At 44.7% G+C, this 23147-nt stretch overlaps 1 protein-coding gene across 1 annotated transcript in view; it reads left to right on the top strand.

Moving 5' to 3' along the window:
* Positions 1–3364: 3364 nt before the first annotated feature.
* si:dkey-233k19.3 (dynein axonemal heavy chain 11) overlaps positions 3365–23147 on the top strand; it is a 45048-nt gene continuing 25265 nt past the window's right edge. The window contains exons 1-50 of the mRNA XM_062466728.1: positions 3365–3732; positions 3826–3969; positions 4094–4287; positions 4400–4589; positions 4707–4806; positions 4918–5129; positions 5431–5652; positions 5792–5959; positions 6645–6761; positions 6859–7109; positions 7237–7432; positions 7541–7645; positions 7736–8131; positions 8300–8632; positions 8724–8978; positions 9080–9249; positions 9452–9674; positions 9848–9964; positions 10089–10175; positions 10260–10418; positions 10640–10723; positions 10866–11024; positions 11131–11253; positions 11355–11477; positions 12619–12843; positions 12931–13022; positions 13144–13270; positions 13354–13506; positions 13817–14050; positions 14903–15034; positions 15166–15326; positions 15482–15638; positions 15772–15917; positions 16086–16202; positions 16408–16546; positions 16633–16725; positions 16805–16999; positions 17104–17181; positions 17272–17404; positions 17565–17692; positions 18025–18173; positions 18534–18684; positions 18810–18941; positions 19034–19207; positions 19850–20054; positions 20232–20397; positions 20502–20604; positions 20722–20961; positions 21150–21311; positions 21468–21661. Of these exons, the coding sequence (XP_062322712.1) occupies positions 3499–3732; positions 3826–3969; positions 4094–4287; positions 4400–4589; positions 4707–4806; positions 4918–5129; positions 5431–5652; positions 5792–5959; positions 6645–6761; positions 6859–7109; positions 7237–7432; positions 7541–7645; positions 7736–8131; positions 8300–8632; positions 8724–8978; positions 9080–9249; positions 9452–9674; positions 9848–9964; positions 10089–10175; positions 10260–10418; positions 10640–10723; positions 10866–11024; positions 11131–11253; positions 11355–11477; positions 12619–12843; positions 12931–13022; positions 13144–13270; positions 13354–13506; positions 13817–14050; positions 14903–15034; positions 15166–15326; positions 15482–15638; positions 15772–15917; positions 16086–16202; positions 16408–16546; positions 16633–16725; positions 16805–16999; positions 17104–17181; positions 17272–17404; positions 17565–17692; positions 18025–18173; positions 18534–18684; positions 18810–18941; positions 19034–19207; positions 19850–20054; positions 20232–20397; positions 20502–20604; positions 20722–20961; positions 21150–21311; positions 21468–21661 (8348 nt within the window). The 5' untranslated portion in view covers positions 3365–3498. The remainder of the gene's footprint in view (positions 3733–3825; positions 3970–4093; positions 4288–4399; positions 4590–4706; positions 4807–4917; positions 5130–5430; positions 5653–5791; positions 5960–6644; positions 6762–6858; positions 7110–7236; positions 7433–7540; positions 7646–7735; positions 8132–8299; positions 8633–8723; positions 8979–9079; positions 9250–9451; positions 9675–9847; positions 9965–10088; positions 10176–10259; positions 10419–10639; positions 10724–10865; positions 11025–11130; positions 11254–11354; positions 11478–12618; positions 12844–12930; positions 13023–13143; positions 13271–13353; positions 13507–13816; positions 14051–14902; positions 15035–15165; positions 15327–15481; positions 15639–15771; positions 15918–16085; positions 16203–16407; positions 16547–16632; positions 16726–16804; positions 17000–17103; positions 17182–17271; positions 17405–17564; positions 17693–18024; positions 18174–18533; positions 18685–18809; positions 18942–19033; positions 19208–19849; positions 20055–20231; positions 20398–20501; positions 20605–20721; positions 20962–21149; positions 21312–21467; positions 21662–23147) is intronic.

The raw sequence follows: 23147 nt of genomic DNA, 5'->3' as shown, positions 1-23147 counted from the left end.
ACGAGTTTCAATACAACTTGGGCAAAGGTCAACCACTTTGCTTCGTATAGTGAGTGAGTAGGCCAGTGATTACGAACAACATTCAACTCACTCATAACAAAATACTCAAATAGGCTTTTATCTTGGAAACACTGCTGCTTTTATATTATGTTTATCAATGAAGTGGTTACCATGAAAGACTATCAGAATAATCTTGACAGATATTGGTGCAACACATTTGCTCCTTTTCATTTTATGAAAAAATTCAAAATACATAAATACACATCAACACATGAAATTCACTGCCTTCTCTACAGTTTACCGTGTTTTTATCCCACTGTTGGAAAAAAACAACATACATACTGTTTGTATAATATCAATCCGACTGTAGGGTCTTACATGCATTTTAAAATGTTTATTGACCCGTACCCTCGCCAGTCGTCCTACTGCCGGGCTCTGCCTCGGCCCATGAGGTGTGCATATTAAAACAGTTTTTTCTTCGTTTTTTTTATTTATTTTTTTTTACTGGAGCTCCACAACACCTGCGATCCCTACACCATTGAGCCCCCTTTGCACCGCAAGAACATAAATCACTGTTTGTGAGCGGAATATCTCATTGAGGGCCAGCATTCCACAGCTTGTGCCGGGATTAGAAAATCAAAAGGGCACACGCTCTGACAAATGTTACGCAAGGCCCCAAGGAAGCGGGAGTGTTGAGAGGCAGCCAAGGAGGCTCACTCAGCTCTGTCATTTATTACGGTGTGGGACTGACAGCAGCCCCAGGGACATCACCGCTACCATCCCCAAACCACCGGCTGCATGTGCCATCCAAACAAGTACAAATTATGGCCCAAACGCAGCGGAAGAGTCGCAGCTAATTGCAGGAAGCATTATCCGGTGTCTTCATTATCTTGTTGGTTTTGGAGATTAATGTTTTTTCTGTTTTTTTTCGAGAAAATTAGGCGATGATATACCTTTGGAGCAATTTTTCTTTTACACTTTAGCTTAGGATGAATTCTCATTTGTAGAGTAAATATATCTGAGATTTCACATCATGAGGAGGATGAGGTTATGAAGAGTAATTTTCTTTCCTGGCAGTAATTGAAAATGATCTCATGGGATACTATTCTGTGCATTTGGCTTTACTGTGTATAAATATAAATAGCTATGAAGTAGGAACAACAATACTGTATACTGTAGCTGTGGCAATCCAGCAATCATGGTAAAGCAAACGCATGCTTTTTCAAACACTTCTGGGGGTTTCCTGACATGTTAGTCAGAACATCGGAGGGATTCATTTGCATTTATGGAGTGAATAATTGCACAAGTACACTATATATGAGAAAATAAAGCAGCCAGCTCAGGTTAAGGCTGACTGACAGTGGCATTGTCTGCTAGGGTTTCACTTCATTTGGAGAAGCTCACTGTGACCCCAGGCATTATGACCACGGGGGCAGTGCCAGTCTCTCAGGATGCTGATTAAGTGGGATAAACCAGCCTCTCAGACACAAGTGGTCCGGCAGTCCTCAAGGGAGTCCCCACAGGTCTCCATGGTCTGCTCCCAGCCCCCTACCACACCCCTTAGTCTCTCCCTCTCTCTCACACACACACACACACAGACACATACATATGCACACACACTTATGCACACACACACACACACACACAGTCACTGTGCATGTTTGTCTCATATAGGCTAATCACTTAGGATTTTGAATGTACTACAAATACATTGATAAGTACAAGAGCCAAATAAGTAATGAGTGTGGTTTTAATAATTAATAATAATTTCATAATAATAATTGTTGAAACGTAGGCCTATAGGCTACAATATAAATTGTGATAAATATTTCTAAACAAAGCAGCCACCGAACACCAGACAGCGACAATACATTTGGTTGAAATATGAGTTAAAAGCCAAATAAAATACAGGAAATTACATAACAATTGTAAAGTAATAGGTGTCCTTAAATCTTTTGTGTTTCCACGCAGGAACACACAAAAAACAAGCCTTTCAAGATAAGCGCCTCGGAGGTTGTGCCGAGCTTACCGCGTCCCCCAGGACAACATATCCATCAACAGATGCCCTCGGGTGTGGGATAACAAATTTGTTCATTCTGGGGGCTTACATAACTCCGCGGGAGCCTCACAAGAGACCTACATGGGGTCGGAGTTGGAATTCTGATATGCTGTTCGAAATTCCAGTGGTCTCAACATGTTGTTTGTTTTCGCATGGAACATTGAGGTTCTTGCTAAACTATCCGACCTATGGTCATAATATTTTTGTAACCGATGCTTTTATTTGGTAAAGTAGTAAAACAGGAATTGAATATAAATGTATAATAGGCAGGACTATCTTTTAAAAATGTCCTTATATTGTTAGGTAAAAATACACATAGGGATTACGTGTATTTAGGTGATTAACCCTAGCCCATATATGGCACCACTAGGCCTAGAGGCTAGAATTTTTTTTTTTTAATGGGAAAATAGTAGACTTTATTTTCACGATGAACACACGTTTTAGGATACGATTTTGATACTCACCAACTTTATGTCTTAGCCAATGGAGTTGCCGATTTCATGTCCAGGTCCCAATTCAACCCTAGGGACGTCTTCTCGAGGCAAGCTTGATGCTAAGTCTTGTGATCTGGCTACAAAAGAGACAAGCCACTGCCCTCTGCAGGATGTCAGAGATAACCTTACCCGATGTTTATTTGTTTCTTGACAAGGCCAAAGCCAGTAGTCATTTCTGTGGTGTCTTCTTTTGAAAATTGTTGAAACGCTTCTATAAAAACAATCTTTAGGTCCTTTTTGTCTCCCTATGTGAAACTTTTCACAGCTAAACAGTGAGGGATAGTTGTGGGAAAATAGTCTCTGTGATCAAGTAAGAAGTAGTCTAATGGGTTCCCAATAACCAATCCTGTAGAGGGCATCCTTGTAGCGCACACAGCCCCCCCCCCCCCACCATTTAATTTCCCACTAACAGCACTGATTTTGATATCAGGCCTCCCTGTTCAGCCCTGATTAATTATCCTACTGTATCAGCAGGTCATGTATGCCATATGTGACATTTGGGCAATTGCCAAGAATCGGCGACGTTATGAGTGTAAACATGCATACGGAGTGGTTGGTCAAAATGGAATCGACTTTGTTTTGTCAAATTCGCTTTGGAATGCTCAAACTGACCACGCGACAGATAGTGCACCAAATCTTGAATCGGTCTGTGCAACCACACAAACAAAATATATCAGGACCATGTTCTTATAATGTAGTTAATTTACCTACACTTCTGTCTCCGAAGTTCAAGTTATATTTGAGCGTCGGATGGTTATCACCAAGGGAACGAAACGCAGTAACCGCCCACTAACATTTAGACACGAAGAAATCTTTTGAGCTTGTGCAGGGCAGTTTGGATATTTCTTAAAACACAAACGATTAATGTTACAAAATAATAACAGACGCTACGTTGATACTCAAAGTAACAGTCGGCAGTCGTGAAATAGCCTACCAAGATAGAATATGTCCAGAGAGGACATGTCCGACGAGGAAAATGAAACCTCTTTTTCTGAGGACGACAGAGTGAAGTTTGTGGGGGGTCAAGTTTGTCAAATATTACAAGTGAAACAGGAAATATGGGATAAATGTGTAGCAATTGAGAGAAACCAGAAAGTACTTGAAAGTTTTTTTGAAGTGCAAAATAATAATATAGTTTTTATAACAACATCGACTGGTGGTCTAATTGCTTCTAAGGAGGTAAGACTTGTAAATATTTCAATTTGCGTTATTATTTTTGAGTATTTAAATGTTCTTAAAAAACGCCTTAACATTTACAATTATTCTCTGTAGGTGTCCCCACCACCCAAAAATAATGCGTTCTACGTCCTCAAGAAGCAGCCTCTGCCAATTACTTCTGAAAACTGCAGGAAACAACTTATTTTTGGGCTGGTCTCTCAGTCACCTCTGCCACAGCTGTCAAACACGCTACAGCAGGTGATTTTTCCATTCATTGATTTTCTCAAACGGAAATACAATTTCATAGCCTACACAATATTAGAGCTTCATACCGAACATCACTTCAGCTGTGTATGAGCATTCTTTGCCGAATATTGTCTAGGTGTGTGTCCCACTTCTGTCAAATAAGAAGAACCATCATATGTGGCCTAATCTGATGTCTCAAGATATTAGTCGTCATGTTGAGCACATGAGGAACAAGACATCAGTGGTTCGGGGACACTTCCTGGGGAAAACTATCCTTCCCATTCCAACAGCGACAGCTGGGATAGAAGGTTCCCAGAGTAATGTCAAAATGTAAGAAACAACTTATTATAAACGCTTGCAACTACTGTTTTACAACACATGATGTCTCTATGGATGCAATCTTAACATAGTACCCTTTCTAAATCAACTTTTTTTAAATTAGGCCTGACAGCTTTGACAGGACAGTTGTCCATGCTATTGAGTCCATGGTCATCAGTTGGACACATCTGATCCAGAAGGTTCTGAAAGAGGATTCTTCAGAGCACCTTCTGCAGGGGTTGAACCCAGGCCCCAGTGCAGAGCTTAACTTCTGGATCACCAGGAATGCCAATATGCACAATATACATCAGCAGGTGTGTACTAGTACTGTACGTCGCATCATACAGCACTTCTCCCCCCAAAATATGAAGCCTATCTTTCTGAATAGAAGTTGTATTAAACCAGAATGTCTTCTGCCTCTTCAATCACAGCTTCAAAGTCCCATAGTCCAAAAGATGGTCAAGATTCTAGAAATGGCAGAGAGCAGCTATTACCCTTCAATCAAAACCCTGATTGGAGACGTGTTTGATGGTAAGAAACCTTCGAGTCAGACTCAAAGGTTTTTTAATGAACAAACGAAAGCTTTCCAGCCTGGCTACGAAAATAAAATGAATTGTTTATGTTTGAACGGAACACTACCAGCCTTGCAAGAAGCCTGGAGCGTTGAGCTGCACCTGCGTCCACTGAGTGTCCACCTGTTTCAACTGGAAAAGGAAGAGTTTCCTTGTGTCGAGACTCTCCTCCCGCCGCTCTTCCACCTGCTGTTCCTCCTCTGGACCCGCTGTCCGTCGTACAGCTACCCCACACGCATGGTGGTGCTGCAGCAGGAGCTGTGCAATCTACTCATCCGGCAAGTGAGTGAAACACCTGGGAAAGGCAGTCAAGTTTGCATATAGCCACTTAACAGACGGTTTTACCCAAAGCGACATACAAATACTGCATGTAGTAAGTGCAACAGAAAATCAAAGGCTGAAAGTGCACAGTTCTTACAATGTTACAGTGGTTAGTGCTAAGTAACTTTATATGACACAGGGAAACAACCTAGTAATAATCCTGTAATATTAAACAGCATATGGATGTATTACAGATTAATAATCAGCCTAGAAAGTCACAACAAAGGACAGCTGATGTTTTAATATGTCTAATCTCACCCAGGCCACAGATTATCTTGCACCTGAACAGTTGCTGAGAGAAGACACAGAGGAGGGTCTGGAGAAGGTACGGGCGGCGATGAAGGTCTTCAGATGTTTCCGGCACTGTTACCAGGCTCAGCGCGAGAAGCTGTGTTGCCAGGTCACTCATGCTCTCTGGGACTTCCCGTCTTCCATTGTTTTTGGACGCTTCGACCGTTTCTTGAACCGACTCCTTCAGTTAGAGGTGAAAGATCATACTTTGTGATTTCAGTCACCCCATTATCTAGGGGAAGATTCTTCAGTGCATAGATGTCATTGTGAGTCGCCTGATTCAAACCTTTGAAAACGGTTTGACCTTGAGTTAATGTGGTGTTTTTTCTCAGGACTTGTTTGAGGTTATTCTGGACTTCCAGAGGTTGGAGAAGCTTGAGTTTGGTGGCCTTAAAGGGAATGGGTTGAGTGACCAGGCCTCTCAGATGCACAGGGAGTTCCTGGAGCACTGCCAGGTGTTTAAGGACAGTGACTACAATCCACTTGATTACAATGCTCAGGTAATATTTAGCTGTCTTCCCAAGTAATGAAATTAAAAATTAAACAATGTAATTTGACAGAGAAATTGCGATATTAACCAATGGTTTCTATCCCAATTCTCTGATATGGTATGTTGTTTAAGTCTCTATTATTTCATATATGCATAGTATGTGACTCTCTTTAAACGAGTATTCGCTTTAGATAAGATACTAACAAGAAATATGGTTTCTAACTGTGCAGTAATCAGGATGCAGGGCTGTAAAAGCTGAACTGACAATGTGTTTAGGCAGGCAAAACCTAGCAACGTTTGTTACTAGCAAACATCCACCTTTCAGTTGTGTGTTACACATCTATGATGCACTGCACAGTATGCAGCAACACAGTGGCATTACGGAAGTCAGGTGGCTGAGCGGTGAGGGAGTCGGGCTAGTAATCTGAAGGTTGCCAGTTCGATTCCCAGCCGTGCCAAATGACGTTGTGTCCTTGGGCAAGGCACTTCACCCTACTTGCCTCGGGGGAATGTCCCTGTACTTACTGTAAGTCGCTCTGGATAAGAGCGTCTGCTAAATGACTAAATGTAAATTTTAGAAATTCAGAGAAATTCCTTGCCTGGAATGCACATAATGTAGAAATGTTTTTTTGTTACATAGGAATCATGGGAGTCAACCTATATTTTATTATCATAACAATTATTTTGATTGACAGGATTTTCAGAAGGACTATGAAGCCTTCAAAGAGAGGGTTGTGGACTTTGATCGCCGTCTCGCCTCCATTCTTTGTTTGGCCTTCAAAGATTGCTCAGGATTAGAATCAGCATTCAAGGTGACACCATACAAGTCAATGTCGTAATTATAATTGACAGTAACATCTACAATCATCCGGACTGACAGTTGCTGTTGTTTTCCCATGATAATTAAAGCTGCTGGCCGTTTTTGGAACCTTTTTGGGGAGAGGACTTGTCAAGCAGATCTTTAGTCCCAACTTCCAAGTTTTACTTCAGCTCTTTATGGACGAATTGGAAGAGTGCAAACACCTATACAACTCACAGTTACAAGGTCTGACCCCTGTGCCAAAAAACATGCCACGCATGTCGGGAGCCCTGAAGTGGGCAAAAATGCTCAGAGAGCGAATCCAAACCCCATGGGAAAGTTTCAGATTTGTGTTGGACATGTGAGTGCAGTGGTCCTTTTTCTGTTTTGCCAATTATACTTAATTTTCCATGATCATAAATAAAGACCTTATTATTTGGCACCTGGACACTATTTGGCATGACAAAACCACCATGTTTGTTCCATAGGCCAATGGAGGGTGCAGAGATGGAGCTGGTGTACCACATGTACATGGAGATGTCTACTCTTCTGGATCAGTTCGAGGATGACGTCTACAATGACTGGTGTCGTGGTTTGGAGCAGATCTGTCAGTTCAACTTGGAACAACCTCTCATCAATAGACATCCTACATCTGGCTTGATCTCAGTCAACTTCAATCCCAAGGTATTCAAATAACATGAAGGATACAGTAACATTTTTATTGAACTTGTTTTCCAAAAATACTATTATCTCCTCAAATTGACTTGTTCTTTACGTTTCTTTCCACTGTAGTTAGTTGCAGTCTTGAGAGATGTGAGGTACATTCTGGCTCTCGATCAGACCAACATCCCTGCTGCTGCTATGGCTGTGTATGAGAAAAGAGAAACGTTCATAAAGGTTAGGAACATCGAGCTTCTCAAATCATTCATTCTCAAATCACACTAAAAAAACCCCACCTCATGTTTATCAACTGGTTTTGTTTGGCAGTACATAGGCAGTCTACAGTTAATGGCCCAGTGGTACAACACGTTAAAGCAGACGGTTCTGGAAGTGGAGTTTCCTCTCATCAGAGCCGAGCTGGCGAACCTGGACCTGGAGCTAGGCCGGGCGGAGACGGTCCTCACCTGGCAGGACCCGGACAGCTGGAACTTCATCCAAGCCACCAAACATGTGGTTCAGAACCTGCAGTGGAGGGTCCAGAGGACCAAAGACAACTGCGACGCCATTCAGACCCTGATGAAAGGCTGGAGCAAGCAGGCTTTGTTCTGCAGGAAGGACAACAGGAGAGACGCGCTCCTACAGCTGGATGACAGGAGCGACCGCGTGAGCAAAAGATACAGCGCCACACAGAAGGATGGATGCACCATCCACAAACTGATACAGGTGAATACGTTTAAATGTCTACAGTACCACTGCGTGAGAGACATTTGTCTTCACCAATGAGTGGCTAGTCAGTTTTATGTTAATCAGTTTTAGTCTGGTGACAGGGGTCGCGACAAGACGACCCGTAACGATTCGTTCACAATTTGTCAAAACTTCTCACTCCCTTAGGAGAACATGTCCTACTTTTGCGCGGACCCCGCTTCGGAGTTGTGGCAGTCCTACCTGGAGTACGTGGACGAGATGCTGGTGGAGGGCTTCTTCTGCGCTATCAGACACTCCCTGGAGTTCTTTGTGGAGAACATGGGGGCGGGGCCACATCAGGTCCCTCTGCTGGAGGCCCGGATGGTTCTGGATGGTTCCGCGGTGTCCTTCCTGCCCTCCTTAGAGAGAGAGGCAGGGGACGGCCTCTATGAGCTGGTGGAGACCCTGGTCGGAGACGTTTTTAAGATGTCGAGCACGGTTAAGAGGGTGGCATCTTATCTGGAAATGGAGAGCTACCAGGTACCAAAAACGTGTTGTGAACGAGGCTTGTTTTGTTTGTTTGCCAATGCATCAATCTCACATTTTTGATGTATATTTTTTTCATTTACAGGATGACATGGATGACTTGTTGGATCTCTTAGACATGAGGCAGCACGTCATGGAACGAGTGGATGATGTCCTCAGAAAAGCCATGGAATACCAGAGAACATTTGACTGCTACACGCACTTGTGGCTGGATGACAGGGCTGAAATACTAAGACACTTCCTCATCTATGGACAGGTGCCAAACACTGATGAGGTGGATAGTTATGGGGAATATGCATTTCCAGAGACCCCACCAACGATTGAGAAGTTCAAAGAACAGGTAAAGTTCGATGTTGACATTTCAATGGCACGTAGTGTCAGATTCAAACTTCAGGTTTTTAACAGGGATTTCATGTTAAACTTTTGGCTTTGTTTTTTCAGATTGACTATTACGAAGACCTGTATGCACGAATCAGCAAGTTTGAGGACTTCAGAGTGTTCGGGGGATGGTTTAGAGTGGACATCAGGTCATTCAAGAGCAGTCTTTTGAACATGATTAAAAAGTGGAGCTGGCTGTTTAAGGAACATCTCATGACATATGTCACAGACAGGTAAACCTCTGGGAAAAGGTACTGGCTTTTACTTAGTACCTTCTATAACAAACAAGTATAAGGTGAAGCAAGAATAAGCTGCATGTACTTGACACAATACAATCAGTTTGTATCGAATGCTATACAGTATCCTTTACATATGCATATGTTGTACTGTATATAAACACACACACACTCACAGTATGCACTGTTTTGTTCCCAGTCTGAAAGAGCTGGAGGAGTTTGTCCAGGCCACCAGAGAGGGTTTGGGACAGCCTCTGATGAAAGGGGACCACCACGGCCTGGTGAAGGTGATGGGTCACCTGCTGGCTGTGAGAGACAGACAGGTGGCCACAGACAGGCTGTTTGAGCCTCTCAAGGACACCATCACCCTGCTGGAGGGATATGGAGAGGCCATGCCAGACCAGGTCTACTCACAGCTTGAGGTTAGGAGCTTGGAAACATGGCACTTTTTCCCTAGTTAGTCTATAGTTAATCTATAAAAAGCGTTTCAATTGGTAAACTTCTGTGGAAGTGTACTTCCTTTTGGCAATAATAGTCATCTAGCCACTCATTAACATGTGCTCCACATGCTCTTTAAAAACAACTGTTATTTCAGGAGCTGCCTGAGAAATGGAGTGGTGCCAAGAAGCTGGCTTTGTCAATCAGGCATGAAGTAGCGCCTCTGCAGAATGCAGAAGTGACCGTTATACGTCAATGGTGTTCGGCTTTCGAGGTGAGGGGGCAGTCTTCCTACTAATGAGATATTCCTCAGACTTATGCCCATGTATTCAGAATTGTAACCCGTTCTCTTCCGATTGTGAGGGATTAACCCATATTTTATGCATATCATTCCACAGACGAAGCAAAGCAAATTCAGGGAGAGGTTCAAAACAGAAGCACCTTTCAGTTACAATGCTGTGAACCCATATATCAGACTGGAAAAAGTAAGTGTTCCATCATAAAAAAAAAAACACTTCATATGTAGTTATGTGTGAGAGTACATGTGTCGACAGTGATTTGTTGTCCAGTCCCACAGAGAGATCCAAGCCCTGGAGAGAGAAGTGGCAGAGCTTCAGGAATCCACCAACCTGTTCGAAGTCACCATCCCTGACTACCGAGACCTCAGGACCTGTGGACGGGAGACCACTGTCCTCAAAGAGCTCTGGGACATTGTTGTGTACGTTCAGGTGAGTACATCAGCCCGGTACCTGGATACGGGCCATGGCATGTCCTCACAACTGAGGATGAAATATAAACAGTGCAGCCTGGCCTGTTATTAGCATTAGACAACTCCCTCAGAGCCTGTCCGTGACAGCATGAAACACCTCTGAGGCCCGGAAGCATCCGAATGTCCTCATTAAGCACCCTCAGCCCATTCGCTTCTGCCTGTGTGTCTTTATCTATGCAGGGCAGCGTGGAGGACTGGACAATGACCAAATGGAGGGAGATAAACATCGACCAGATGGATGCAGAATTGAGGAGGTTTGCCAAGGTGAGGTCAGCGACCACATCACCCCATCACTGTGGCCTCATATCAGCACACTGCCCTGCCCCCCGTATCAACCCGGACAGTGTTTGAAGCAGATGTCCAGATAGCTACAGTAATTGTGTTTGCCTACCTTCTGTCCGGGTAGGACATGAGGCAGCTGGACAAGGAGGCCCGCGTGTGGGATGTGTATTCGGGGTTGGACCTCTACGTGAAGAACCTGTTGACGTCTCTGAGAGCTGTGAATGAGCTCCAGAACCCGGCCATACGAGAGCGCCATTGGGCCCAGCTCATCCGAACCACCAAGGTGGTTGACTAAAGAAGCTGAACTTTCACAGTCGGTGTTAAGATACGATGTTAAAACGAGTTCAGTTGAAATGAGAATAACCCCCAAAGCATCTGTCCGCTCGTAGGTTGACTTCACAATGACCAGTGGAACTACTCTTGGTGACCTCTTGGCACTACAGCTTCATTTGTTTGAAGAGGAAGTTCGCAACATCGTGGACAAGGCAGTGAAAGAGATGGCTATCGAGAAGGTTAAAACTTATCAATTTTAATTCATTGCATCCAAAATAAGGTAAATGTATTTTACACTAAATGGTAAATATACTCTACATATTATTGTTTATTGTTGCAGGTTTTAACTGAGATCAGTCAGACATGGGCAAAGATGGAGTTTTCATACGAGAGTCACTATCGAACATCAGTCCCTCTACTGAAATGTGACGTAGAACTCATAGACACACTAGAGGACCATCAGGTGAATGATATCACAATAAAGTGTGCTGTTACGCTTTTAGACTGGAAACCCCAAAATTCAGAAGTGGAGATGTATTGCATCAAATTACTTAAGCAATCTAAGCAATTCCTTTAAAAAGGTATATCATTTATACAATACAGTAATTGATTTAATTCAATAGTCATTATATATTCACTTCAGAGCGAATTAGAATACTTAAATCGTTTGATGTTATCAGTTTCCACAAAAGTTTTGAGTAAACCCCTTATCGGGGTTTATAGTGAAGGTGTTCTTCAGTATCTTTAGTTTGCGGTGCGGATGTTGTGTTTTTAGTTGCTATGTCGTTACAGTGGTGGTGAGAATGCACAGGGGGGTGGTCTGCCTCCTACGAAGCTGGGAGAGTAGAGGTCCTTTTCATGCAGCCCTATTGAGTCCCTCCAGATTTATTACTGCTCTGGGAGAGGGGCCTTTGTTATCCCCAGAGGGTCTTTGTTAGCATGTACCACATGTGCAGGAGGTTACACACAGCAATTAGATATCCCCTCCCCCACCTCACTGTGTCCTTCTGTCTGTAAACAGACCAGCGCCCTCAACCACAATCTATCTAGGAAACTAGGCGTTTCCATAGCGATTCAGTACAATTAAATTCAATATCTAATTTATATTGCTCCATAGGGAAATGTATTGAGTAGTTAGTGTCAAACAGAACTGTAAAACGGGGTGTTTGTGTATAAACATTCTGGAATTTGTGAAATGTGTCACCAACTAAAAAGTTCAAAGTTAAGTTACAGGGTTTCCCTCAGAGAATTTGATAGTTAAGGTGGTAGGATTTGCTGTCAGACCTGGCGGGGGGGGGGGGGGGGTGGGGGTGGGGGTAGTTTGTGCGATAGACTAATGCGTTCTGTTGAGAAGGGAGACTGGCGTTGGTCACGGTTTGGAATGGAAGTGAGAAAACAGGACAGCGGCGGAAATCGCTATAAAAAAATAATATTAAAAACGACGTATTTAAGGCAGCAGGCGTGTGTTGCTTAGGCGGCCACCTTAACTGAAAAGTGCTGCGGGAAACCCTGAGTTATATAGTTGGACCTTAAGCTCTTTAAACTGATGTGTTACACATGACCCCTCATCCACAAATGTGTCCCAATGTCTGTGTCCCAATTAGGTGCAGCTCCAAGGCATCTCCCAGAGCAAGCATGTGGAGCACTTCCTGTCCCAGGTGTCGGGCCTTCAAGGCCAGCTGACGGTGGCGGACTCAGTGCTGCTGGTCTGGCTGGAGGTCCAGAGGACCTGGGCCCACCTGGAGAGCATCTTCATCGGCTCAGAGGACATCAGCCACCAGCTGCCTGACGATGCAAGAAGATTCCAGGCCATTGATCACGACTTCCAGGTATTCTGGTCGCCAACATTCAAATTTTTTATGGAATATTCCGAGAGTGTTGTGAATTGATTTCTTGCTTGGTGTTTATCCTTTTAGAAATTGATGTTTGACAGTGCCAAAACCAAAAATGTAATTGTGGCCACAAACAAACCGTACTTGTTTGAGAAGATAGAGGATCTTCAGAAAAGGTGACTGTTTACTGGATCTATAACCTAGATATTCTACATTTATATGAAAGGTACATGATACATGAACTGTATGAGACGGGATTTCTGCATGTTCTTCTTCTATGCTTCTTCTCTTTTGCAGATTGGCACTGTGTGAAAAAGCTCTCGCCGAATACTTGGAGACGAAACGCCTCGCCTTTCCACGCTTTTACTTTGTGTCTTCAGCCGACCTTCTGGACATCCTCTCCAAAGGAAGCCAGCCCAAACAGGTGCTGTAGGATCCTCACTGCCATCATAGACACCTGCCTCTCATTTTACCGTTCCATTCATTTTCTTTTGGCATTTCTCATAGGTCACGTGTCACCTCTCAAAACTGTTTGATAACATGGCAGACCTAAACTTCACCGGGGATGATGGAGTTGAGACTGACAACGTTGCAGTAGGAATGTACAGCAAGGAGAAGGAATACGTTACTTTTCCGACTCGCTGTAGCTGTGTCGGTCCGGTAAGATGAGATAAGTTGTAATAGCATTTACATTTACATTTAGTCATTTAGCAGACGCTCTTATCCAGAGCGACTTACAGTACATTACAGGGACATTCCCCCGAAGCAAGTAGGGTGAAGTGCCTTGCCCAAGGACACAACGTCATTTGGCACTGGCAACCTTCAGACTACTAGCCCGATTCCCTAACCGCTCAGCCACATGACTCCATCCAATAGCAAGGGATAGCATTAAACATGGTTGAACTTCAAAGTATGTTGCCAGTTAACAACGTGCGAGGGTGTAATAACGACATGGGGCGGTGTGTGTGAGGTGGAGGGCTGGCTGGCACGGCTGGAGACCACCATGAGGGAGTGCGTGAGGGCCCACCTGGCGGAGGCCGTGTCCGTGTACGAGGACCGGCCCAGGGAGCAGTGGGTTCTTTCCTACCCGGCCCAAGTGGCTCTGACCAGCTCCCAGGTCTGGTGGAGCAACGACATGGAGCTGGTGTTCCAGAGACTGGAGGAGGGCTTTGAGTCTGCACTCAAAGACTACAATAAGAAACAGGTGACATGGCAAACCAAACCCAAACAAAACACAAAACCATAACTGCCGTCAAACTCCAGATGTTGAAATTGCAGGGATCAATCATGTAAACTGGCACAAGGATTATGCGGTGCACAGACCCAGCTATTATCAACTGAGCTAGCTGAGGTATTACCACATAGAGGGATTATCCCATGCACCTGTAGTTGAGGTGTGGACAGCTGTCAGAGTGTGGACACCTGTTCCATTATCTCACCCTGGACCCTGGGACTCGTGCAGAGGGTGGGTGCTGACGTGCTGAGGGGCTGTGCTCACAGTTGGTGTATTATCAGGGTTGTCAGATTCATCAGCAGTACTTAAGGTTAGCATGTCCTTGGCTGCTGTTTGAATAATCTCCCTCGTTCCCTTCAACCTGCAGTACTGTACTGATTGGATCTCCTGTCATGCAGAGCTGGTGATAAATGCAAGCTATCCCTCCGTGTTTTAGCCAAAACAGGAGACTGAGATTACTTCTCATTTGCTCTACAGTTATAAGGATGCGGAAGACTGTCTTCATATACATTACGCACACAAACACACACGCGCACAAACACACACACATGCATCACACACACACACTTACTTCAAAAGCACTTTGATGAATGAGGTACATCTGTCTTTTTTGCTTGTAGACCGCAATACACGACCTTGCTTTATAAAAGCAGTGTTCGCTTCTACTGCAAAGAGACACACAAAGAACAGTAAAGCTTGCAGAAAAGTCAACATAATTAACTGTTTAATAAGTATTACAGATACATCATGTAATTGTATCAGGAAACATCAATATTACAGGTATGTTAATTCAGATTCACCTACCTTGTTCCCCTTGTCCAGATTGCGCAGCTCAACTCTCTGATTAGCATGCTGTTGGGGGATCTGAGCTCTGGAGACAGGCAGAATATCATGACCATATGCACCATCGACGTCCATGCCAGGGACGTAGTGGCCAAGCTCATCGCTCAGAAGGTTAATACAACTCGAAATGTCCAAGTCGATAATCTACGGAATGCCAACATCTATTGATGGATATGACTTTCAACTGGTGCCAGTGATGTGACTGGGCACTGGTATCATGTCCAACTGTCTTGTTTTGAAAGGTCACCAATGCGCTGGCCTTCCCATGGCTGTCCCAGCTCCGACACTGCTGGGACGAGACACAGAGGCAATGCTTCGCCAACATCTGTGACGCTCAGTTCCTCTACTCGTACGAGTATCTAGGCAACACGGCGCGCCTTGTCATCACCCCTCTCACAGACAGGTAGGCCGGGCCTAACCCTCTCCCATTCTACCCTGACCCCTCCCAGACCATCCCTCCATGTCCTCCATCCGGTTAATTGACCTCATTCAGTGGTGATGCAGGACCGATGGAACCGTCTATTGGTCGTTAGTTGTTGTTGTTCTGGGAATGTCCAGATGCTACATCACCCTGACCCAGTCGCTCCACCTGACCATGAGTGGTGCGCCAGCGGGCCCCGCCGGCACGGGGAAGACTGAGACCACCAAGGACCTGGGGAGGGCTCTGGGCGTCATGGTGTACGTCTTTAACTGCTCCGAACAGATGGACTACAAGGTTAGCATGTAGGGGAGCCACATGCAGCTGCTCTACTGTTAATATCCTCACGTCAGTGTTGGTGTAGGATTGTGGGTAATGTTGTCAAGTTGTGTTTTCACACTTCCTGTCTTGTGTGAATTTTTTTTCTCAGTCTATCGGCAATATCTATAAAGGCCTGGCCCAGGTGGGAGCTTGGGGCTGTTTTGATGAGTTCAACCGCATCGCGGTGGAGGTTCTGTCGGTTGTGGCTGTCCAAGTGAAAACCATACAGGACGCCATTCGCAACAAGAGGAAGAGGTGAGGAGATGGACAGGAGTTTGAAAATGTGTCATTTGTCATCACTTAAAAATACAGTATCTATGCATAGGTAGATATAAGTAATTTTGTTTAAATATTTTAAATAAAAAAATATTTACGTTTTTGGTGTATGCTAAGTTTTTCTTTGACCTCTTCATTCCATCTCAGGTTCATGTTCCTTGAGGAGGACATCATTTTAAAACCATCTGTGGGGATCTTCATAACCATGAACCCTGGCTATGCTGGCCGGACAGAGCTTCCTGAGAACCTCAAGGCTCTCTTCAGGTGAGCCCACTTGAAGAGAGCTTGAATGTGGGACACATTCATTACTCTTTAAACGTCCCATATGCAAATCTGTTCAGGTCTTAAAGAACTATCTAAAATACAAAATAATATATTATATTTGGAAATGTCTGTCTTGAATCTTTGTCAGAAGTTTTTTCTCTTTAAAAACAGTAAGTCTTGTTCATTCTCTGTGGCCTCTTTTTAGACCTTGTGCCATGGTGGTCCCTGATATTGAGCTCATCTGTGAGATCATGCTGGTGGCAGAGGGCTTCCTCAGCGCCAAGCTCCTGGCCAGGAAGTTCATCACCCTCTACACACTCTGCAGAGAACTTCTCTCCAAACAGGTCAGAAAAAAGATGCCAGATTAGGCTGTCTTAAATGTTGGAACCGGTGTTGATTTTCACGTCATTCTGAACCTGACATATCTTAGGACCACTATGATTGGGGTCTGCGTGCCGTGAAGTCCGTCCTGGTGGTTGCTGGTGCTCTGAAAAGAGGGGACAAGACCAGACCAGAGGATCAGGTGAGCAACTGAACCATTTCCTCACAAACTTAAAAGAACTTCCTGACCCTGGGAGGTTTTAACAGAAGCTCATTCCCAGGTGCTGATGCGAGCTCTGAGGGACTTCAACATGCCTAAGATCGTCACTGAGGACGTGGCCATCTTCATGGGGCTCCTGGGAGACTTGTTCCCAGGTCTGGTGGTGCAGAGGAAGAGGGACCCTGAGTTTGAACAGGCGGTCCGACAGACAACCCTGGAGCTGAGGCTGCAGCCAGAGGAGACCTTCATCCTAAAGGTTAGATGGAGCTCCACCATGAAGATCCAGGTGGATGGTTAGATATCAGCCAGGGATGAGGTCCACTCAATGTGATTCTAAGACTGTTTCGCTGGTCTTCTCAGGTTGTTCAACTGGAGGAGCTCATGGCTGTTCGTCATTCAGTCTTTGTGGTGGGAAACGCAGGGACTGGGAAGAGCCAGGTAACACAGAGGGAATGTTAACGACTCAACTCAACTGACGTGTGTCAAAGTCAATATCAAACTGATGCGGAGGGATTTGTGTTTGGATAGATCTTGAGGACGTTGAATAAAACCTATTCCAACCTGAAGAGGAAGCCAGTCTGGAATGATTTGAATCCAAAGGCAGTGGACACGGATGAGCTTTTTGGCTTCATCCATCCTGCAACCAGAGAGTGGAAGGATGGTAACCATTTTCAGTGGAATTAGACAACAGATTGAAAAATGACAAAACAAATGTGAAAAAAAACCAAGGTTTTGATTTATGTATGGCCACAATAGTAACTATGTCCCACAAGTACCAATTTTCTTCACTGACTCTGACTAAACATGTCATCCTGTATCAGGTCTGCTGTCATCGCTGATGAGAGAGCAGTCTAATGCCTCACACCTCGGGCCCAAGTGGATTGTTTTGGACGGGGACATTGATCCCATGTGGATTGAATCTCTCAACACGGTGATGGACGACAACAAGGTATTCTCTTTCACGGTCATCTAAACGTTGAACATGCTGCGCTGACACAGTGCAGAACATGCCAGAACAGATCCGTCTTGTTTTGATATGTCATCTCAGAATCTCTCCCTTTACCACCTCAGCAATAAAGTAAATAAAGTAATTAAAATAAACCAATAAAGACAAAGAAAATTACTCAGCCTCTTGCTATTCCATTTGTTATCTAGAAAACATGTTATCAGGTTTGAACAGTCTTTCCGTCAAAAAGTTTTGCTGATAGTCTTGACTGGTCTGGGGACATTCAGTCATTATTTCAGCGATCGTGTCATTTCACACGATTCCTTGTGTCGCAGGTCCTGACTCTAGCCAGTAATGAGCGCGTGCCTTTGACCCCGTCCATGAGGCTGGTGTTTGAGATCAGTCACCTGAGAACGGCCACGCCGGCCACCGTGTCCAGGGCAGGGATCCTCTACGTCAACCCCCAGGACCTGGGCTGGAACCCGTGAGTTTCACACAGCCTCCCAGAAATAGCACACTGTGTAGATATACATGTACTGTATAGTCAATACAAAATCATGATTTTCATTCCATCAGATTTTGATAAAAAAATCATAATTTACTTTTTTTTTTTTTTTTTTTTACAAATTCAAGGTTAAAACATATTTAACAGACCCATTTATCCAAAGCTTGATACAATACAGGTGGAATTTGAACCTAACTTCTTGATTTGCACTCAAATGCTCCACCACTAATCTACACCCTCCCCTAATAAAGAGTTATGTACAGTACTCTGATGTGACCACTATGAAATATGACCTCTGAAAGGCGCTGTCATGTTTGAGAGGCTCTGCCTTCTGTCCAGGTTTGTCACCAGCTGGATTGACTCGAGGGCTCGTCAGACAGAGAGAGCGCACCTCACCATTCTGTTTGACAAGTACGTTCCTCGCTGCGTCGAACAGATGAGGAGCACTTTCAAGACCATCACGCCCATCCCAGAGAACACGATGATCCAGGTTCCCAATCGCCCCCTTTCTATCTGACTCCACATACGCGCATACTTCAAAACACACAGATTGGGAAATGTGATGGGATTGAGAAAACAGATTGAACTGCTTTGTGTCTGTTCTGCCTCTGCTAGACTCTCTGTACGTTGCTGGATTGCCTTCTGACACCGGAGAACATTCCCTGTGACTCTCCTCGAGAGCTCTACGACACCTACTTCACCTTCGCTTGCATCTGGGCCTTTGGAGGGGCGCTGTATCAAGATCAGGTATGGTACTGTCAGACTGTTTTCACGCTGGGATATCGGTTGTGTTGATTGTGCCGGTGCAGAGATGTCAAGCAGACAAACTGTCTCCTCAGCTGTGTGACTACCGGGCCGAGTTCAGCCAGTGGTGGGTCAAGGAGATGAAGGCTGTGAAGCTGCCCGCCCAAGGGACAGTGTTTGACTACTTCCTGGACCCAGTGACCAGGCGCTTCCTGCCCTGGAGCCACAGGGTCCCGGTCTTCCAAACTGAGCCCCATACTCCGCTACAGGTGACAGCTCCCTTACCCATACACACATTTACTGTGTCTCATTAAAAAACAACGCTCCCCTACCTCACACACAGTTACTGTGTCTCACCCCAAAAAAGTGTCTCGTAAAAATTATAACAAAAACATGAAAACTTTTCAAACAAGCTCGAAAACACACATCGCAGGAAGCATCGTTTTCTTTCGAAAACAATTGCACGTCACAAACAATCCGGTCGTATTAAAAATTGGAGGGCTGCCTGAGTGAACATAATGAGAGAGGGCAAATCCACACATCAAGAAGGTCATTGCGGGGGTTCCAGGATTTAAGAAAGCCTTGCCACTGGGTCTGATTACTGTCTAGTGCACCACATACCAGAGTGTGTGGGGGTAAAGGCACAGGCTCTCTGGATCTCACCCACTCTCTTTTGTCTTCCCTTAGGTACTTGTCTACAGCTGCTACTGTTCCAAAGACTTCTTGCTGAGCCATAATTAGTGGGGTTTTGTTCCAAGCTAATGATGCTATTATGACAGACTAGTGGCGGTGAACAGAGGAAATATAAGAAATTAAACATTAGGAACAATTCACTGGGCACACACGTCTGTCAATAAATCACAAGCCATAATAACGGTTCGCGTTTCTCCCCGCTGTTTCCGTGGCGGCAGGCAGTCCTGGTCCACACCTCGGAGACGGTGTGTCTGCGGTTCTTTATGGACCTGTTGCTGGACAGGGGCCAACCCTTGATGTTGGTGGGGAACGCTGGAGTGGGGAAGAGCGCCCTGGTCAGAGACAAGCTGGACGGCCTGCCAGACACCTTCATGACCACCAAAGTGCCCTTCAACTATTACACCACTTCCCTCATGCTGCAGAGTGAGTGTGTGTGCGTGCAGTTAGTGTGTGTGTGTGTGTGGGCGGGTAGAGATAAGGTTTGTAATCCATGGCGAATCATATCATTCACTGACTTGATCTAAACAGTAGCACCATCTACTGGTAATACTTAGAGAGCATTAACTGTGTAGTTTGGTCAATCATATTTGATTTTCTCAGCGATCTTGGAGAGGCCGTTGGAGAAAAGGGCAGGCAGGAACTTTGCCCCTCCAGGAAACAGGAAGTTGATATACTTCCTGGATGACATGAACATGCCAGCTGTGGACAGTTACGGGACAGTGCAGCCTCACACACTTATACGCCAGCACCTGGACTACCAGCACTGGTGATGGCCATGACACACAACACACAGTACTGTAGACAGACAATAAATTAATCTGTTTTGACCTGTCATAATCTGGATGATTGGGTTACATCTCACACACTCAGGTATGACAGACAGAGGTTGTCCCTGAAGGAGATCCGAAACACTCAATATGTCGCCTGTATGAATCCAACAGCAGGAAGCTTCAACATCAATCCCAGACTACAGGTGCTCAACAGTTCCACTTCCCCCAGTTTAAAGTGTTTAAATCTGTGTTGTAAAATACCAGGACGGTCCCCATATTGCGAAATCATGCTGAAGCTCTCTCTAATCTCCTTCCCTCAGAGACATTTCTCTGTGTTCGCCGTGAACTTCCCATCTGCTGATGCCCTGGAGTCCATCTACAGCCAGGTTCTGAGTGGCCACCTGCAGCAGCAGCCCTTCAGCCCCGCGGTTCTGAAGAGCAGCCCGGCAGTGGTCAAGGCTGCCATCGCCCTCCACCGCAAGATGGCCCACAACTTCCTGCCCACGGCCATCAAGTTCCACTACATATTCAACCTCAGGGATCTGTCCAATGTCTTCCAGGTGGTTCAGATAGAGAGCTCTAGAAACAATGTATCTGCAGATATAGTATGTATGAGGGACAAAAGTCCACCCCCCCCCACCCCACCCTCAGTTGTTTAAAGAAAAACTGTCCCACCCTCATTTGAAAACAAACCTACGGCCTTGGTATGTACAGTACATTATATAAATATGGGTAACGTGTGTCCCAGGGCCTCCTATTCTCTGGAGCAGAGAACGTGAGACATGGTATGGACCTGGTTCTGCTCTGGCTCCACGAGTCCAGCAGGGTGTACTCCGACAGACTGGTGGAGCCCAAAGACCTGCAACTCTTCAACAAGCTCCAGCTGGACACCCTGCATGAGAACTTCGAGGTGCCGTAAAAACGCTTCATCCTCTTAAGCATGCACACGCCACACAGATACTCATCCTTCCCGCTCGCTCGCTGTGTGTTGCACCGTGCCATCAGCTTCTGACGGTCTGGTCCCTGTTTGAGCGACATCCCTGTGTGCTACCTGTGTGTTTTCCAGGAAGTGGAGGAGCAGGAAGTCTTGCGACAGCCTCTCGTGTTTTGCCACTTTGCCCTGGGGGCCGGAGAGACGTGCTACGCGGCCGTCAGAGACTGGGCCGTGCTCAGGAGCCTCCTCAACGAGGCGCTGGACAGCTACAACGAGCTCAACGCCGCTATGGACCTTGTGTTGTTTGAGGATGCCATGCAGCATGTGTGAGTAAAGGGTAAAGGGGGTCAAGGGATCCGTTATCGACCATTTAAACTCTTCAATGTTCCAGACCCCATTATCGGTCAAGACCGTTTCTTCCGTTGCTGCAGCAATGAAAGAAAAATGATCCAACTTTGATATTTAAATATAGAAACACTGTCAAACCCTATGCATAGTATATATGTCTTGTGCAGCCTCAAACTTGACATTTCTCTATTGTACGTGGTCGGACGGTCAATAATGGAACCCCCATGGCTAAGTGCCAGAATGAACTGCAACTATGCTGCAACTAAACGTTTTTGGTTTGTATTATATTGTATATTGTATTATATTTGTATTATATAAAAAAACTAGAGGGTACAATTTCTGGGGAAATTGTAGAGTGTGCTTGCTTGCGTCGGTTACACAGCGGTCCGTTTTTGAATGACATTTTTAAAACTGATATTTCTGTACATTTTATATAAAAATGCATACTTATTATTTATAAAGATTACATAGATTTAAAAGCATTTTTTTGCTGCTCATTTACAACTGAAAATACGAGTGAAGTGTAGAATGAAATAGATCTTCTCATTTCCCCTGCAAAAGGCATCCTCATCGTTGAATCAAAACGAATAAATTTGGCAGACCGGTGTAAAAATTGACCTAATCTCTATGACGTAAACGTCCTTTTAAGTTTTTCCCTTCTCGTGATATTTTCATGCATTTAGCCTACTCATTGCATTCATTCATGAATAAAGAACCCCCTTTGAAGATTATTCTACGACGTTACCGGCAGTAGAAGATTGAATCGCGATTCAAACAGTACCATCTTCTAACTGAAAATATGCCCCCAAAAACGTAAATAAGCTTGACATTTATTTAGTGGAAAATCGCTTTCATGAAAAGCTCACTGGTAGCGATCATTAAGTAACAACAGTAACAACGCAAAGTGCGCTATCCCTGTGTGGAGAAGCTGCCCCGGTAAATTGTACTACTACGGTACAGTAGACTACTGCTGTGTTCGTCTTGGTACTGTAGCGATTGCGTTGGTTGAATTGGATTTAACGTTCCGTTGTACGGTTTAGGCTGAAATTAATTATTTTCATGAACAGATTGACAAAGTTTAGGCTGTGGCAATGAAGTTAAGGTTAGCAGTTAGATAGACTTTTGATTTAAGTAAGGGGAGTGCCGAACATGTTCTGTCGCCGTTTGACTTCCTACAGCTGTGTAGATGTTTTTGTAGTGTCTCGCGTAGGCTACAGCGTTGCAGTGAGCAACACTGGTTTGAAACCACAGGTAATGATAATTTCACCCACAAATCGTTTACTTGTAATGTAATGTCATAATAAATCCTACAAAATGTATTTGTGAGGAATGTTTATTTTAAAGATTGAAAACAGATGCATCATAGACCACTGTAGTATGTGTTGCCCGGGCAACAGAGGCTAATGTCATGATGCTAATGCTTCAGTGAAATAGTAGACTACCGTTTCCAAAAGTAGATGTGGG

Source organism: Osmerus eperlanus, chromosome 7 (genome assembly GCF_963692335.1).
Source record: "Osmerus eperlanus chromosome 7, fOsmEpe2.1, whole genome shotgun sequence".
Lineage (NCBI taxonomy): Eukaryota > Metazoa > Chordata > Actinopteri > Osmeriformes > Osmeridae > Osmerus > Osmerus eperlanus.
Note: the sequence above shows the minus strand (reverse complement) of the source record. Positions and strands in the feature narration are given on the sequence as shown.